Source organism: Anomalospiza imberbis, chromosome 3 (assembly GCF_031753505.1).
Source record: "Anomalospiza imberbis isolate Cuckoo-Finch-1a 21T00152 chromosome 3, ASM3175350v1, whole genome shotgun sequence".
NCBI lineage: Eukaryota > Metazoa > Chordata > Aves > Passeriformes > Viduidae > Anomalospiza > Anomalospiza imberbis.
The window spans coordinates 69,883,925-69,901,962 of record NC_089683.1 but is presented as its reverse complement, the minus strand read 5'-3'; the positions used below and the strand labels follow the sequence as shown (position 1 = coordinate 69,901,962).

Genomic DNA, 18,038 nt, shown 5'->3' with positions numbered 1-18,038 from the left:
AATATTAACATCTGGCAAATAAAACGTATTTAACATAATGGCATATAAAAAATAGGTTGTAAGAAGCAGGTAATGTTGCTGGAAGTTATTTGATATAATGGACTTTAACTTCCTGTCACGATGCCACTTCCACTCTTATCGGGGCTTAGCTCAGCACTGTGAAAAACCAAGTGCACTCCCTTGATATCTGTAACATGTCAATGGGAGTCTTGACAAAACTCTATGAACAGGTCTGAAAGCTGACTGTCTTCCCATTACCCCGCTAGAGTGCCCCTCTCTTTGTACGCAAACAATTCTCTCTTATTCCAACAGATACCAAATCTTCAAAAAGCCCAAACTCCACAGTACGAAAGACATGGAATATTAACTGCTTACAGCAAGAGAAGAAGAGCATGTTGCACCCATCTCTACAACTTGGGAGTACTGTGGTACAGCACCAGTGTTTTAATTTAGGCTACTATTTCAGCAATGACTTGGTTAATTCACTTCTGACTTTAGGAGCACTGTTCCCACTTTCCAGCACGACAAAGAAAAGCAGTTCAAATTCTGATGGCTCCCAACCTTAGGAGAACTGTGCCTTGTCTTCAGCAGGATCTGGTAGTTCAGCGGTTTCCAAAGAGAATCATCTGCCATTGCCACTGAAAACTGAGCTATGCAGGGTATCAGGTGTGATGTCACTCTTTCCTGGAACTTCTCATCTCCTCCAAGCACATTTTCTAGCTGTGGAAGTAAAACAGATCCAGGCTCAGATAAACCCAGCCAAAACCACTTCTAGCTTTGGCTTTTAGGTACTCAAGAGTTAAGTCAAAGCTCATCAGTGGGAGTGCACTGGTCTGCAAGAGCTCAATAAACATGCATGAACCTTACAGAATGAAGACACTTAAAAAAAGGATACAAAAAATCAGTAATTCAGAGCCTTAGGCAAAGAAATCAATACTGTCTTGGCCCAAAAACTATGAACTAATTCCCCCATTATAGGTAAGGGGGGCAACTGACGCCTGATTTTTTTTGTTAATTATGGAAAAAAAAATCAGCTGTGAATCTTTTCTATGGATTTGTCAATACCTGATCGACCAGAGGCTGCATCAAGGTTTCTGCTCTTTCTTTACTCAAGAACTTCTGGGTGTCAAACAGGAAGAGCTTGTGCAGACAGTCCATGGTGAACTGCAACAGCAGACAGCTCTTTTCTGTGTTATTGTCAGAGTCAAAGAAAGCTTCATCTACACATGAGCCAAGGAGAGGAAAAAAAATATCAACAGAATGAAAACACAAAACTTCCCACAAAACTGCAGGACAGAAACATTGCTAGTCTGGCAGTGTAGCTAAGGGATGCACTTACATAGCAACGATGTACTCATCACTCAGAACAATTAAGTGGATATGATACATTATCTGCCTTTAAGCTACTGCCCCAGCAGGTCTGCTACTGATGGAAATAAAAGAGAATAGCCTCTGGCTACAGGAGAAGTGCTTGGCCATTCCTATGGATATGGAGAATTTCTTCAGGTTACTACAACTGGGATGGGCAAAATTTCCCACAGAAAATAGTAACACCTATTTTTGCCCAAGAAAGCAGAGGAGTCTAGATACACCAGGCAGCATATAAGAGAAGACAATGAATGAAAAAGAAAAAAGAGAAACCCTCTTTCTACACAATATCATACTCAGGGAACTCACTGGGGCTGAAAATTTTCATTTGGTCTCAACATTTTAATAGCAGCCCCATGCCCATGGATGACAAAAGGTCCTTTGGTTCCATCAGAGAAAGATTTCTCATTTGCCAGAGGAAGGAAAAAGAGAAAAGTGAATTATGTGTGCTGTGAAATAAATCCTGTAAGACTAAAATTTCTGCAATTAAAATTAGCCTTTCAGCAATCAAGACTAAGCCTCTCTGTAGCCACTAACTGACAACTCACCAGTTTTAGAAATGTTGACCTGGTTCAGTGTCTCAGCAAACGGCTTCACTAAGTGACCAGCAAAGAGGGTGAAGAGACCCTTGAGCTTGTCTGCGATGCAGTCTGCTATTCGGTGGAATGTCAGCAGCCTGTCTCTTAGGGTAGCCTCTGTTTTGGACCAGTCAAAGAGCTGAAAGTGAAAGGCAGATTAGCTGTTTCTGTGCACTGGAAAACACAAACATGCAGATGAATTACATTTAGACTACTTACCTTGAAGAAGAGGGGCCTGAAAGAAGCCTCGGAAAGTTTCATAACCATACTGATTAGACAGTCAATAATGTAAGCCTCTATCTTGCCAACTTCCTCTAAGTCATCCTAGAAAAATCAGAAAACATAATTCTAAGTTTGAAATGTAAGAATTTGAGCTTTCAAAGCACAGTTTAATTTTGTCTATTTCAGACAAAATACTTAACTACCAAGTTTTCCACCAAAAAACCAATTTGGAACAGAATACCTGATAACCAGAATTTCAGAGCATGTGTACAATGGAATCTACTAATCTTAAACAAGTGATGGAATTGGCATGTAGAGAGGTGCAGCTTCTGCTCATCCTCCCAGTCAAGATACCTCAGCATGCTCTGTTCGGAAGTTCAAGACTTTCATGAAAAATGCTGTCAGTTCAGGCTGATGGGAGATCAGGTGCTCCTTCTCCATACCAGCAATGTGCTCCTTCAAAATGTTCATAAGGGGACCCAGGCAGTTCTGCCAAAACAAAAGCAAAGCAATGCAAAGGTAACTGCAATGTTGTCAGTAACTGAAAAACATAACTAGGGAATTGGATTTATGTACTTCATGCATTTACTCATTGCAATACTGTTGATAAAATAAATAAGCTTCTTCCCTGTATTTTGGAGGCTTAAGTTAGTAGGATTCCTGAAAAGCATTTTGTCTACCCTCTGCCATACTGGAGGAAATTCTGACTCATTCATGTCCCTAGCACAAAATGAAGTCCTATATGAATGGGATGATCTCCCAAGCATTCATCATCTAACACGCAAAGGACAATAAACTGCTGGATCTCTTCCAGATCTACCTTTCCTGAATCACCGCAGCAGTACAGAAAGCCCCAGAGATCATAATATAAAGACTATGGCAGATTTGGCAGGGATGGAGTTAATTCTCTTCAGAGCAGCTCACATGGTGCTGTGCTTTAGATATGTGACCAAAACAATGCTGATTACACGGTGGTGCTTTAGCTATTGCTGAACAGTGCTTGTGAGACTTCGTTTCTCACTCTTCAGCCACAGCGAGCAGGCTGGTGGTGGCCAAAGCGCTGGGAGGGGACACAGCTGAACTAAATTTTGGCCTGTTTCTTTTTATCTTCTCCTTTTTTATCACAGTACCGAAGGATGAAAAAAACCCTTACCTTGCGCGTATGCAGCACTTCACTGTAACACTTGGTAACCGCAGGCAGGAGTATTCGGGGGGCCAGCCTTGTCGAGAGGATGGTTTTCAGTGCTGCTACACGGACACTTATCTGGGAAGTAGGACCGAACTCGGCCACAATCTTTTCCAAGCGGACAACCTGTGAGGAATTCCAACAAAAGTTAGGCCTACTTAGCAACTTAAGAACTTATTTTATAGTAGTTGTCTGCTTCAAATGTCAGACAGGAATTTTGCTGTTTGCACCACTTGGAACACCTCACATTAAGCTGTGTACAAAGCCTCACTGTCTTCAAGACAAACACTGAAAAATGGCCATGTCAGCAGCAGAGGGTTAGAATGACTCCAACAAGAGTGTCAGATACACATTTGAGGAGACTGAATATTATAGAATGATCTTTTGTGATTCATCTCTCTTTTCAAAGAGGCAAAATACAACCTATCTGAGGGAGGAGGAGATGCTCTTAGGTTCCGCATCTGAGTTATCTGCATAAGAAAGTGAGTGGAAGAGTAGTAAGTTACGAGCCTTCGCACAGTTGGCACACACTCCTACTTCAGTTTCAGAGGGTAAAAAGTAATCTCTACAGCTTCTTCTGGGATCTGGGCAGGTCTTGTCCCCCCTTTACACACCCGTAGGAGTCACAGAGCTCACCTGCACCAAGCACTCCAAAAGGTAAGGACTAAGGAAGTGCGGCAGTGTTTCTGCAACCTTTAGCAGAGCAGTGATGGCACTCAGCAGGTAAATCTCATTGGAGACCAGCTCCTTCTTACTTTTTAAAGTCTTCAGGAGTGCCGGCATCAGCCTGTGAATAACCAAACATAAACAGAGAAAGGTGAAATAACTGACCATTTGGAAGTATGTTTCCAATCAAATAAATCCATCTCTTAAGCCTGCAGGGACAATTTTCACAAGAATTTTTTCATGCACATTTGAGGAAAGTCAGTATTCTAGGCTCATTGTAATATTTTATGTTGAAGCTAATGAAGGATATTAAGACTTAGAATCACAGAATGGTTTGGTCAGAAGAAATCTTTAAAGATCATCTAGATCAACATCAACTCTATCAGGTTACTCAAAGCCCTGTCTTTAGTTTAAAGATTTAATGACAACAAGAGACTAGTATTTGTAAAGAAATGAAACAGTCTTACAAGTAACAAGTTAGATACTTGGATTCTTCTTGAATAGGAAGAATAAAATAATGTAGCACGAAGGTTTTTCAACTGTACTCATTCTCATGTTTTTAAATGCTATCTGTTCTACAGAAAAAATACAGAATACGGTCTGATTTTTCTAAAGCCATAAAGGTTGCCTCTCTAATGACAGCAGCAGACTTCATAAGGAACTCTACTGTGCATTATAAAAGTCTTGCAATTTTCCCCACTAGTTTCTTAGTTCTATGACCACAAAGCACCTTCAAGCATTAGAAATACTTTTAATCTTGTCTGCACAAAACACACACAGGGCAGACAGCCTTCATCAGCATTCCTTCAGTATTGCACTTTGGTATAACTAATTCTTGCTGCAGCTGGTTCTGTTAAGAAGAACCTAACAGTACCTTGGAAGCTGAGGTATTGCTTGGGCTTTCAGTGTACAGGTGACTTCAGCTATACAGAGCAAAGCACTTCCCATCACATTTTTTTCCTCCTTCTCTGAAGAAATGAGATCAATGGCTGTTTTCAGAACAGGCACAAATGGCGCTGGATTTTCTGTGCCAAAACCTCTGCAGAGCAGCTTGAGGCTGAACAAAGCAGTCTGCCTGTTGATGGCCTGCTCCTCCTCTTCCTCCTTTCTTCTGCACTTGACAATAGCAATGAGCTCGGGAACCAGCTCTAAGAGCTGCAGGATCTGAGAGGACAGGAGAACACACACATCAGACATTCAGTTAGAAACTCAGGACCTGCAAGGTAGCTGTGGGCAGGTAGCCTTTGTGTCACTGCTCAAGAGCCCCTGCCAGGCATGGCACTGGTACTTGGCATCTTTACATGGGGTCAAGCACTTGCACATCAGTCTCTCTCTGGGTACTTTTGCTAAAGGAACTGGGTTTAACCCCTTTGCCTCACCTGGCTCTTCTGCCACTTGGTGCGCTGCTGCACCTTGTTGTTCAGGAGGTCCATGGCCTTGCGTCTCACCGACGGCAGCTGATTCATCATCAGTCCCCCAATTACAGGGATGAAGGTTTCTGTTGGCAGTAAGGCATTGACCTACAAGAAAACAAACAAAGCAATACCATAAATGCTTTTGCATGCACTGTGACATGGCAGCCTCCTGATAAGACTCTCTTCAACTTCCTTCATGGGTTTCAGGGTCAAAGAAGAGAGGACAAGCCTGCAATGCTGTATTTGAGGCATGCAAAACAACAAAGCAGGTTCCAGCTAGTCTGTGTTCACTGGCTGCTAAGCAGCCATTATCCACCAGCTCTGAGATTTCCTCAGCAAGTCCTTTTGTCTGCTCTCGTGAGCTGTCCCTCTTTACCCAAAATAATTCTGCCAATGCCCACTGCATGTACATCATGAAAACTGGAATATGTTTTACAGGTAAAAAAAAATTCCAACACAATAGCCACTCAAATTCTACAAATATATTTCTAATCAGAAAAAATAGTAAGATGAAAAGCGAAAGGATTTAATTTCATGTAGAAATAGGCAACAGCATTAACTAAGTAATTTTATGAGTTAACAGTGAGAAATGCTGTCAAGAGCCATTTTTCTCCACCAGACATAGTGAAATGACTACTTACAGCCAGTGGAATATTAAACTAAAGGAAACAAGCATTCCTGATTTTTGTTCTGCTTGTCCTAAGAAGCTGTTAGCTGTAGTTACTCAAGTTGTAAGCTGAGTTTAAACATTGATGTACCAGGCTGCAGACCATCCAATGAAATACAGTACTAATGCAGCAAGAAACCCGACGAAGTTTATAATCATATTAACAAGCAAAAGCAGCAATATCCCAGTGCTAACTTGGGGGCTAGTGAGACATACTTTATCCAGCATATCATAGCTCTTGCTAAGCAAAACCCTCCAAAATTTGGCTGTTGGCTTGTCCACATTTCCTTCCACTGAAGATGCCACAGTGTTTATGTAGTGAAGGACTTCTTCTAACAGCCTAGACAGAAAGGAAGTAACTTTTAGCAAGTAACAAGGAGACTAAACAAGTCCATTGCTATTACTGGAAAACATAAAATCTTACATGACAACAAAAATACAAGGAAACTAAACAGAAAAATCTAAAAATGAGCATTCATGGAACACAACATTTAAAACAAATCTTACAGCCTCTTTCTCTCGGAATGAACATAAAAGCTCGGCAGCTGCAAAAGAAACCCTCAGTTTCCTATCACTGTCTTTTACAGCACAATGGCTGCAACTGTGATCTTTGATTACCGGTACTTACAGCAATACAGAGGCACCGTGAACAATGATCCTATTTTTTTTTCTACCAATGAACCATATATTTTGATAAAAATCTGGAATTCCTTTAGTGATTCAGACATGAATAGCATCACAGTTATGGCCAAGCATGTAAATAACTGCTATCAAAAATCCAGAAAGAGAGTGGATATTGGGTAGAGCAATCTTTCAGAAATAAAACATTTCACATTCCATTAAAAGAAAACACCAAACCAAAACCAAGTAACTTGCACATAATAAATACCGCTTGCTGCAGAGGACATTTAAAAAGTATCATTAAAGATGTCTAATGGCAATATACTTAAAGATATTCCTGGGTTGCAGTAAAAGCTAAGAATAGGAATAGGGCATATTTAAAGCATACCTCTGTTCCAACTCCTGCAGCACTTCTGGTTCTTCATATTCAACTATCTGGTTTAAAAAGCAAGAATGAAAATATGAAACTTACCTCCTCTCATTAAGCTAAAATGCCAGAATACAAAAATTTTGGTTTTTTTGAATCAAATGTCCTCTAACATGGTAATTATGAGTCCCTACATTTGTACTTAAGCCATCATTCTAGAAGGAAATATGAGCACCTTGGGCAATGTAGTCATATTAGCAAATACATTTCATGCTGGTGGTTGATTTTCAGCTGAAAAACTGGGACTACCAGCTAGAGTCAGAGCCTGAAATTCATTACATTTTGTCTTTTCAATTAACAGCATGAATCCCACACTGAATTTGGAGTTACACAGGCTGTGAGTGAAATCCCAAGCTCCATAAAGCCAGTAGGAATACACTGGGATCAGAATTTCACTTGGTTACCTATGCATCAGTCACACAAATGGAGACTATCTGGAAAAGCCTTAATAAAAAATAAGTAACATTACAGCAAGCTACACTGGACAGTGCCACCCCTTTGAATACCAAGTCATACTAAAAAGTAAATTACACCTCAGCTATTACAATATGGCACAATCACTTACTGTGATCAGTCTAGAAGCAAACTGCCATTATTACCTTTTTCACAAAACTCTGAGAAGACAGAAGTTGTGACATGAAGGAGACTGACAAGAATTTGAAATGCCGGAGTTGTTTGTCGGAGTGAGACTCCACATTAAAGAGCTGCCCATCCTGATTTTTCGGCTTTGTCTTACATGTTCTTAACTTTTTTACCCCAGGATCATCTGTTGAAGACATTGACAAAACAAATTTGCATCCAAGAAAAAAAGATATTTAGTTTTTGATCACAGAAACAAAGTAAAATTACAGTTGTTCAAAGCCCCATCCAGCCTGGCCTTGAACACTGATGGGGATGGGGCACCCACCACCTCTCTGGGACACTTGTTCCAGTGCTTCATCACTCTCAGAGTAAACAGTTTCTTCCTTATATCTAGTCTGAATCTGTCCCATTTTAGTTTAAAACCACTACCCCTTGTCTCTTATATTAGGAAGGTTTATATGCCTTTGCTATCTCTGTTTTGTGGTTACCTTCTTTATTCTCTGGCAGCTCTGTCAGATATTGGATGATCTTCATCACGCTCTGGAACTGCAAACGTACATTAAATTCGCAGCATATGGAGATCCAAAATTCAGTGTCTGCTTCCAGAACAGCATCCTGTTAATGGTTCAGAAAAAAAAGAGAAATATTTCAAGGATTAAGAAAGAATATTTCTATCAATACTAATAAAAATACTTGAAAACGCCTAAGTGAGCTTGTGAAAATGTCAAGCTGATCTGGACACTTCCAGGATTAACACCAGTGGTAAAAGCAGCAAGTCCTTGGAGAGAACATAGGTCCAGAAGGTAAAGAGACAGATTAAACTGCTGCAGTAAAGACTATCTTCTCACCAATGTTCATTTAGTAAAACTATGCTTTCATCTAATCTCAGGGCCTGCCTACACAAAAACTTAATAGGGTTTTCATCTTGGTCTGTAGAGGAAGACCAGTATCCTGTTTCACAAACACAATTGAAGGAAAAAAACCCAACTTCATTACTATTGAAGTACTACATAATTAGATTATCAGCTCTTCAGATCAAGGATTGCTGTACAATAGGATCTGATCTATTGTTCAGGCTCCAGGACATGACACTATTGAATGTACAGTACAAGTAATAGCCAACATCACCATCAGGTTCTGTAGCACAAATCCAGAGCCCACTACCTTTTCCAGCATAACCTGGGGCTTATTGAGAACCTCCCTAAAAGCAAGATCACGAACAAAAGAGATCAGGCTCTCAGTGAAAAAGCTGACCCCTCAGCCTGCTAACCTTGTCCGTGCTTTGTGTTGTTGTCACAGTTTTGGTCACGTACTGCTCAAAGAGCAGCACCAGGAGAACCCAGAGGAATTTGTCTCCTCCCACTGTAGTGATCAGCTGGGATAGGATGGGCAGACGCCGGTGCTCGGGCACGTGGGGCAGGGCATCCACAAACACACGAATGATCTTGATCACCACCTCCTCCACGCTTCCCGAGGACTCTGACAAGTCACTGTCTTCAGCCTGTGCACAAACACAGCAGTTCAGACAGGTTACTGCAGGTGGGTACAAGGCCTTTCTTGCAACTTCAGAAAATAAAGAGAAAGCACTGAGTGCCAGACAACAGCATTGCCAAATGCATAACCTCAAGGAAAATGTAAGTGTTCCCAAGTAAAGTTTTAAATCATACAGTTCCTTTTCAGTGTTAAAGGAAGATGCTTCAAATAAAGTTTATAAAAAGGAAAAAAAAAAAGAGAAAAAAATCTACTTGACATCAGCTGAAACAAACAAGACATTTTCAAGAGAAAGCAAAGCCACATCCTTCAGAAAACTTTGCTGAGTTAGGATCTTAGATTCAAGGGCCTAGGAAAAATAATATACATGGGCTACATGGTCTCAAGTAACATTAGTCTTCCCAAATATAATAAATGTATGCAACAAATAATTTGTCCCAGAAACGTATGTGGGCTGCTAGGAAAGCTTTTGAAGAAAAAAATTAAATCAATTTTGTCTCTCTTTTTATATAACAGAGAACTGTAAGAGGATGAAAAATGTGTACACATATAATTAAATATAGTCCAGAAAATCTTCAGCCCATTGAATTGAAGCCATTTTTCCCCCAATTCATTTTTACGTGACATTTATACATCATGTTTCATGTTTAAATCTAATTATGATCAAGAATCAGGATTTCTTAGGTGCAAGTGAAATCTGATTGAAGAAAATGTTGATTTGAAAAACGGGGATCTATTTTTGTTTTGGTTTATATCCATTTATCTATGAGGTCCAGGCAAAACCAAGAAAAGCCCCACAAACAGCAGCTGGAAGAATAAAAGCACTTCCACTTCTTTCAGACCACATCGACCACATCTACTATTCCTATGACCATGGCATATTACAGGACTAATAACCAGCTTCTTTCTTCCAATGGTTCCTCTACTGAACCTGCCTGCTGTTTTTATGACAAAAAGCTTGAACTTAAAGTATGTTTCATGTCCTCTCCACATATAGTTGTAGTAATTTTGGCTAAACCATTTATAAAGTGCAGAAACTCAAAAGACTGAAAATTAGCAGCAGTCTGATGAACTTGGTCAGTGACAGAGGAGTCTGAATTACATTATATTACATCTAATTTAATGTCTATCAAAATAATCCTAGAGTAGGTGACAACTTATTCTACCACTAATATTGCAAATAAAGTTACTTAATTAATAATCTTTTCATTAAGTAGACAAATGTACCTGTATAAGAGCAGGAATAACCATCTGCACTGTCTTGTTAATTACTTGAAAAGTGTAGGTATCATCCAGACGCAAGACATTTGCTCCCATGAATGTAAAAATGGGCATAATGTTGTGAAGAACTTTATCCTGGAAAAGAACAGATTAAATTAGTTCATGCTGCTGTGCAAATTGTACCTGAAGGCATTTCTTATTCCCACAAGTGAAACTAGATTCCTATTAAAAAAAAAAACAAAAACAAAAAAACCAAACAAAACCCAAAAGAGAATCATGATTATCTTTCAAAATCTCCCTAAATGAGTTTTAAATGGATACCGTCCCTTAATGCTACTTACTGTGTGATTGGTAGAGTACTAAACATTATTTAGAAACCAAGAGACACATCTAAGCAAGTAATTAGAGAGTGGAAATTGAGAGTTTAGTGTGATAAAACACCTTGTATCCTTCCACTCAGTGCCAGGTGAATACAAGTAAAACCAGCTATGAGGAAATCTGTGGAAGCACAAATGTGGTTGTAGCACAAATGTGGTTGTAGCACAGATTCCAGTGATTTTCCCACCCACCTTATTTTGTATCTGTAAAACATCTGCAATATCCACAATCATACAGTGTAAACTAACCATACTAATTTCAATTTCTGGCTTTTTGAGGGCCTAGACTGTAATCAAAACAACCAATTTTAAGAAGGCTGGATTAGAGGTGCCAGCTAGCTCAAATGTTAATTTCCTAGATTTTTCCAGGATTTAGAGCAATAAATTATGGGCATATTTTTCATTTAGTTTTAGTGACTGGAAGAAGCATTTTAGATTTTAAAAGTGAGATGAGGTGAATACAAAAATGTTTCCTTCTATTCTGACCTTGAAATTTTTTTAAGAGCCAATATTAATGTAAAATAAATGCCTGGTTCTATAGCAGGTGATGGCAGTAAGATGGAAACAAAAACCCCAAACAATAAAACTACAAAATCCTCCAAAAATGTATCAAAAACATCACAGTTCTGTCTTTCAGAAAACATGCTACCTTTCCAAAGGTGTGAAGAAAATACTGAGGTGAATATAAAGATGCAAACTGAGTTTGATACACCTGGATACATTTTGCTGGTTTAGAGTTTCAAAGCAAAATAATCTTAGAACAGTGTACAGTCAAATTTCAGTCCATAAAGGAAAGGCCTGTTTCTTGGTCAATTAAAATCAGAACAACCCAGTTTTATTATCAACTACAATTACATTTTTCAGTGTTGTACAAGATAGGAACTTGTAAGAATTCATGTGCTAACAGGCCAGGTGTTTTCCCTTTTTATATAAAAAAGCAGGAGAAAGAAAAGACAAGGCATGAGAACTGTGACCACAGTGGGAAGGTGAGGCAGGGCTGGTGTCAGAAAGCTTCTTCCATTTTTACTGCACTCCACTGCGAGCCACAAATGGCTGGTGACCAAAGCATAAAGACAAAGGCTTGTTTTCAAGTAAAATGGAATAGAAAGCCCTAAAAGAGCAGGAAACCTGTCCATTTTGCCTCTGGCTCCTTTTCAGGAAGTTGTTCCCCACAGAGCAGATCTGTATGTTCTTCACTCTACCCAATACTTGGAAACCAAAGAGAAAAAAGCCAACACATAAATTCCAGGTCTTACTTACAGGAAACATTCCAGCAACAGCACCAAGGAGCAGCAAGGCATGGTGGTGTGTCTGGGGCATTTTAGAAATCCTGATGCACTGAACTATCAGTTCCACGTTGAATTTTTCTTTGTCCAGGATATCTGCAGGTAAAAATATTCACTGATTAACACATTAATGGTCAGCCATGTAGGAATAAACAGTACACTCAAGCACTGTTTTCAGTTTGCAAACCATACCTAATGCATCTACAAAAAAATATTAGGAAGGCAAACTTGTATACCCTCATAGAGGAATCTCTCTCTCCACAACAAAATAGTGTAGACTGAGGAAGAAAACCAAGTTGAGACCATTGTTTTAATGCTGACCTAGTGACAGAATTACCAAGGGATGAGTCTGGTGATTTTTACCTGCTGGGATCTTGCCACCATCTGATGACAATTTCTGACAGATGTTCAGCAGGCAGCTGAGGATCAGCTGCTTTGTATATTCCATATTTTCTTCTTTTGATGCCCTGGGTTTCAGACACCTATACATTCATGAAAAAAAACAGGATGGAAAAATAAATGACCAAACTGCATATTAAGCTACAAATAAGCAACTGCAATTTTAATTCCACTGAAGTTCTAAACCAAGGCTTCCAAAAAGTCTTTGCCAAAAGACTGGGTAAAGTTTCTTTGCCAAAGTTTCTTTTTTTATTTTCAAATGAATGCATCAAGTGGCCTAATAAAAGACATTTAAGCACTGCCAAAAACTTAAGTATAGCCTGGACTATAATTGCCAGTTTATGTCAAGCAAGTCATAAGGAAAGAAAGACAAACACCTAATCTACATATAAACTTTCCTAAGTGTCTGGATATAGGGCTGGCAGGAAAAACAGTAGTTTCCTTAGGTTGCACTAGACTAAGATTGTTCCATAATGTGTTGGGAGGAATTTCAAAGCTTACAGAATTAGCTCTTTAGCTAATTAGTCTTAGCTCTGCTGAAGACACAAGTCCTGCCAATTATCCCAATATTAGGACAGCTATCACCCTTCTTGGCAATCCCAAGCCCTCTGCCCAATGAAGTTTTCACAGAAGAGAAGCTATGCACCAGCTAAGAATCTTACTGTTTCAAAGGGAAAAAAAAATCATAATTAACTTCCCATTCCCCTCTTCTGATTGGCCTAAAAGACGTTCAGTTGAAAAAGGCAAGCTAAGCTACAAGACATGGCAACAAAGCAGAGACACAGTAGCCCATATTTCCATGTTTAGGGTGCCTGCTGCAGCAGAGAAGGCTCCAGGGCTCTGTGTTACCTGCTCAGAAGGTTGAAAAGTGCAGGTACCAACGCCTGCGGATGCCGAAGCTTCTTTTTATGCTGCAATAACTCCAGAATAAGCATCACCCTCTGCCAGCTGGAGTGCCTTGTTTCTGGTGCCAATTCTGCATCTTGAGGCTTTCTAAAAAGACAAGACAAACAATCATGGATTTTCAAAGGAAATGCTACAGTGCTTCAGAAAACACACACACCCCCCAACTAAAAATAGACAATTTTTCTTTTACATAGTATTGTATGTTCTTTACTGCTGCTCCCTGGAGGGGTGGCAGTATGTGGGCTTTTGATTGAAGCAGCAACGTATTTTAAACAAACTACAACAAAAATTTCAGACCGAACTTGAAAAAACAAGTGTTTCTTGGAAACACTTTGGAAGTGGGGGAGAAAAAAAAAATCTGTTATCAGGTAACTGTCCAAATGATGATCTGCTTGCCATCCAGGAAACTTGCTTCTCTGGAACTACTAGTGGTTAACACACTGACTATGCAGGCAATGGGGGATGTGTGAACATGTGTGTTTGTAAAATGTGACAGGTACAGTTCACAGATGGGTCAATCTAATAGGTGATGATTATTCAAAATGGTCAAGTGAAGGAAAATTAGAAAAGCTATTTCAGATTAAACTGGGAAAATTAACTCAATATCCTGATTCAATATGGCTGAAAGAATGTTTAAAGAGAGTGAGTATAGTGAACAAAACAGTTCCTTGTGAGAATGGAGAGAAGAAACAGGACAAAGATTTAAAAATTAGTGATTACATTACCACCTTATTAGAACCAAAATACAGTTTTTCAGTCAACTAACGAATATTTTGATGAACATCTGTTAGGTTTCAGCCAAGTGTATGTAATTTGCCCATGCATCTATATTTAAAACTAACCTTACTATTAACAAAAATGAATCTTGTTCAACTGTCAAGATTCTGTAACAGCAACTGTCAGTATTAAATATACTGGATTTTTTAATACATTTTGACTACATTTCCATCAGTTCTCAAACAGCAGCATGAGTTGGTTTTCCCACGCCAAAAGTAGCTTGGATTTATTTTACTGTGAAAAGAAGGAATAGTTGCTTGCATTTTCAGTACAAATTATGCAACATATTAAGACAAGTGGTGTTTTCAAACTGCACAGATAATACTTGTGGTTTTCTAATTACTTTACCTCTGCTGCTGCATTTTCTGCCTTCTAGTCTGTTGAACAGTGGCAAGACTTTTGGTTTCCTCAGGAGGCTCCAGTTCTCTGACAATCTGCTCAGCACACACTGTAATCTGAAACAAAACAATAACAATGCAAGCACCAATGAACAATTTGTCACATCACATATCTGTGCCCTGCCTTTTAAAAAACACATCCCTTTCATGCACATATGGGTATATAATCCACATATTCCTGTCATATCCCAGAAAATGAAAACCAGTGCTGCAGAAAAGAAGTGACTGCTGAATTCATTCACTTAGTGTAGTAAATGACTGATAGGTGGCTATTAAAGAAACAACTTTTAAGAGCAGTCATTTAATACAATTTTCATGCCATTAACACTATTCTATTTTTTGACAAAAAGCTTCCCATTCCTTTCCCACTACAAATGATATAAACAAGTGTTACTGAAAGTAGGTGACAGAAAATCACACTGTGACGGGTTTGAACGTATTTCTGTGTTCTGCCACTTACCCCTTTGAACACACTGCTGATTGTCTGGGCACAAAGTGGGTTCTTACAGTTTAAGAGTAAGTCAAACAATACTTTTAGTAGCTTCTGTTGCACCACTCCATCTGACACAGCTGCAAAGAATGGCTTAGTAATCTACAAAAGGGGCAAAAAAAAGATGCAGAGAGGTTTACTTTAAGATGGTAACAAAATCATAAGGTGTTGAATGAATATATGCTGGATTCTGTATGACACACCCCATCATGCAGTACTGCAAAAACCTGCATATTAACTATGTATTTCTATATATCCAGGAATCTTAAAGATGTGGATCACATACATGTGAAATATCCAACAGACAAACTGATTTCTGAAATCTTTCAAACGACTGGTGTGGGGAACAAACTTGCTGTTGCCAGCCTTTGGGAAGTACATGCTAACACCTGGCCAATATAGGCCCGAATTTGCAGCTTCCTTCAAATTAATCTACTTCTCACCTACTGCATTTTGTTCACAATTTTTCTTCAGATGAAAAACATTAAATAAAGCTCTTGCCTGACCAACAAAAACCTAAAACCTATGGAACAGTAGTATCTGTACCGATACACAGAAACTCATCTGTGTGCAAATACAGTATTGCTATTTCGTGCTTGTCAAAATGCAAAAAATAGAGCAAGCAGCAATATCTCCTTCTGATAATTTTAAGAGTTCAAGTTTTGCAGCCTGTTTAGATGTTTCAAAGACACTACGGAGACACTAAAATCTTGTAGTAAAAAAAAGACAGGTCGAAAGCTATGGACTCCTCCACACAGAAAGAGCCTTGCAGATCCAATCTCAAACACTGCTAGCTGCTTCAAGCATAAAAATAAATAAAAGGTATTTCATAAAGCCATACCTGCCCAAGTGCTGTGATCTGAAATGGTGGAATTTCTTCATATATTTTCTTGGCAGCATGCAGACTTTTGATAAATAAATCCAGACTCTGCTGATTCTTGCAAAGGAGGGTTGCTGAATATTCATTAAACTTTCCAAGGATTAGATGCAGGAGAATGACTTCATCTTTTAACATTGCCTCAGCTTTCTTAAAGACCTTCTCTAGCAAACGGTTTAGTGCAGGCAAGAGGTGAGAGAGAACCATCTGCAAACAGAGATAATGCATAACAGAAGTTTTTATCCTTTCTCAATTTAACAACTTTCCAGCAGCACAGCTTCATTTTACTGCAGCTTCCCCTCTCTTGGATCACACTGCACACAGTATTTTGGGCAACAGCTGTTCAACTGGAAAAATACAAGGCATAATATGAGATTATGTCAACTACCTGCTCATCTGATCCTTTGCTATTCTCATAATTTCAAAGTATTTCTCAGTATTTCATAATTTCAAAGTACAGAAGCAAGGTAATTTTTCCAACTATTTATGACTGCTGTTTTCCACAAAACCCAAATGTGAAGCAAAACTATTCACCCCTGCTCTGCAGTTCACAATCTTTTCAAGACATATACAACTGAACAGAACATTAAAATTCAAATTTAATTTTTTTTTTGGACTTTGAAGTCATATTTTCCAGCACTTGGAGAATTCTGAATATGCTGGATAAGAGTAAGTTAATATACATAAAAGAAATTCACAGTACTACTTAATACTTTGCAATTCTGTACAGAAAACTATGTTCACTAACCAAAGTAATAAATTTCTTCTGTAACAGTCTCTTCTGAAATAGTATTCTTTAGTAATATCAAGGGAGTTTCTTTAAAAACTCCAATGCAAAATTCTGCAGCCATTACATTCCTGGAAGGAGCAAGAAAATGCTTAATGCTTCATTAAACCATACTTTGCAGCTTTACTGCATATTATTGGAGGTGTCAACTTAATACCTAGTAATCTAATATATTATGGAATTATTTACCAGCATCACTACTAAATGAAATGTGATTTCAGCATTTCACTCAAGTGCAGAACCCATTAAAAAACTCAAAAGGCAACACTTACTTCACCATGGATTTCATGAAGAATTTTCATTAAGTTTCTTGCAATATATGATGGGAAAATAGGGCTCTGTACACAATCAAGTAAGTTTTCCAAAGATTCCAACAATTTTTTCTTCTGGGATTTCTGTTTTGGCTGTGTCTCAAGCTCCTCAAATAGAGTTCCCATAATCTAGTTCATTAGCAAAGTGAAAATTAAGTTCTTTTCTTGCAATAAAAATGCCTTAAAACAACAATTATTTGATGCTTTGATAACACTGCAATCAAGATATAAGCAGAGTTCTTCACCTGGAAATAAACCACTGTTAATGCCTCTTAGGTTCTCAACTCTCTCCATGTAATAGATCACTTGAATGTTTTCATAGTTCCTAAAAAAAATTATAAATCAGTCCACTATAGGATACAAAGACAATTACCTTCCTGGTTAACTTGATTTCTTTTCTGTGAGACAGAAGCTCACAGCAGCAGACAAAACTTAATTTAAAAAATACCTGTGCTATGTATGTAGGGTCAGATACAATCTCTTCTGTCTTTTGCTCCAGATGCTGAAGGACAGGATGAAACAGAGACTCCTTTATTCCTCTCAAGGAATGGAGGCAGTTGAGAGCAGCCCTTCGAACTTCACTCACAGGACTAACCAAGTTAATTAGCAGAGATATCACCACTGCAAGAAGAATGAGGGAAGGAGGAAAAGAACACAACAAAGTGGTGAAAATTTTACTGTAGCTGTTGCTGAAGAGGCATCAACATTACTTTGGAATTAAGAAGTTGTCTCTTTTCACTGTAAACCTCTAAGGTACACAAAACCAACATGAGTCTCACAGATTCATTACTCTGAACTTCATCACAGTCCTTATATTCATGTTTAAGCTCAGAGTTCATATATTGCTACTGACTGTCACACCCCAAGACTGCACAGACAGTAATGTCCTGTAACTGACTCCTTCAGCACAGCCCTGTGCTCCTTTTACACTTATAAAATTTTTTAAAAAGTGGCTTCACTTACTTCAAGCTTGGACTTACAACAGC

The 18,038-nt window shown here is 38.7% G+C and overlaps 1 protein-coding gene across 2 annotated transcripts in view; it reads right to left on the bottom strand.

The window, feature by feature from the left end:
* The window catches only part of HEATR1 (HEAT repeat containing 1), a 34,296-nt gene that overhangs the window by 853 nt on the left and 15,405 nt on the right, over window positions 1-18,038 (bottom strand). For both annotated transcript variants that reach the window (XM_068185011.1, XM_068185010.1), the window contains exons 20-42: window positions 17,501-17,673; window positions 17,014-17,181; window positions 15,919-16,161; window positions 15,048-15,179; window positions 14,538-14,644; window positions 13,356-13,499; window positions 12,471-12,589; window positions 12,082-12,203; window positions 10,451-10,579; window positions 9,003-9,233; window positions 8,221-8,347; window positions 7,750-7,916; window positions 7,112-7,158; window positions 6,319-6,442; window positions 5,400-5,540; window positions 4,895-5,184; window positions 3,991-4,141; window positions 3,322-3,480; window positions 2,523-2,657; window positions 2,166-2,270; window positions 1,917-2,085; window positions 1,066-1,220; window positions 562-720 (exon numbers count right to left, since the gene is read on the bottom strand). In XM_068185011.1, coding sequence (XP_068041112.1) covers window positions 562-720; window positions 1,066-1,220; window positions 1,917-2,085; window positions 2,166-2,270; window positions 2,523-2,657; window positions 3,322-3,480; window positions 3,991-4,141; window positions 4,895-5,184; window positions 5,400-5,540; window positions 6,319-6,442; window positions 7,112-7,158; window positions 7,750-7,916; window positions 8,221-8,347; window positions 9,003-9,233; window positions 10,451-10,579; window positions 12,082-12,203; window positions 12,471-12,589; window positions 13,356-13,499; window positions 14,538-14,644; window positions 15,048-15,179; window positions 15,919-16,161; window positions 17,014-17,181; window positions 17,501-17,673 — 3,497 coding nt within the window. The remainder of the gene's footprint in view (window positions 1-561; window positions 721-1,065; window positions 1,221-1,916; window positions 2,086-2,165; window positions 2,271-2,522; window positions 2,658-3,321; window positions 3,481-3,990; window positions 4,142-4,894; window positions 5,185-5,399; window positions 5,541-6,318; window positions 6,443-7,111; window positions 7,159-7,749; window positions 7,917-8,220; window positions 8,348-9,002; window positions 9,234-10,450; window positions 10,580-12,081; window positions 12,204-12,470; window positions 12,590-13,355; window positions 13,500-14,537; window positions 14,645-15,047; window positions 15,180-15,918; window positions 16,162-17,013; window positions 17,182-17,500; window positions 17,674-18,038) is intronic.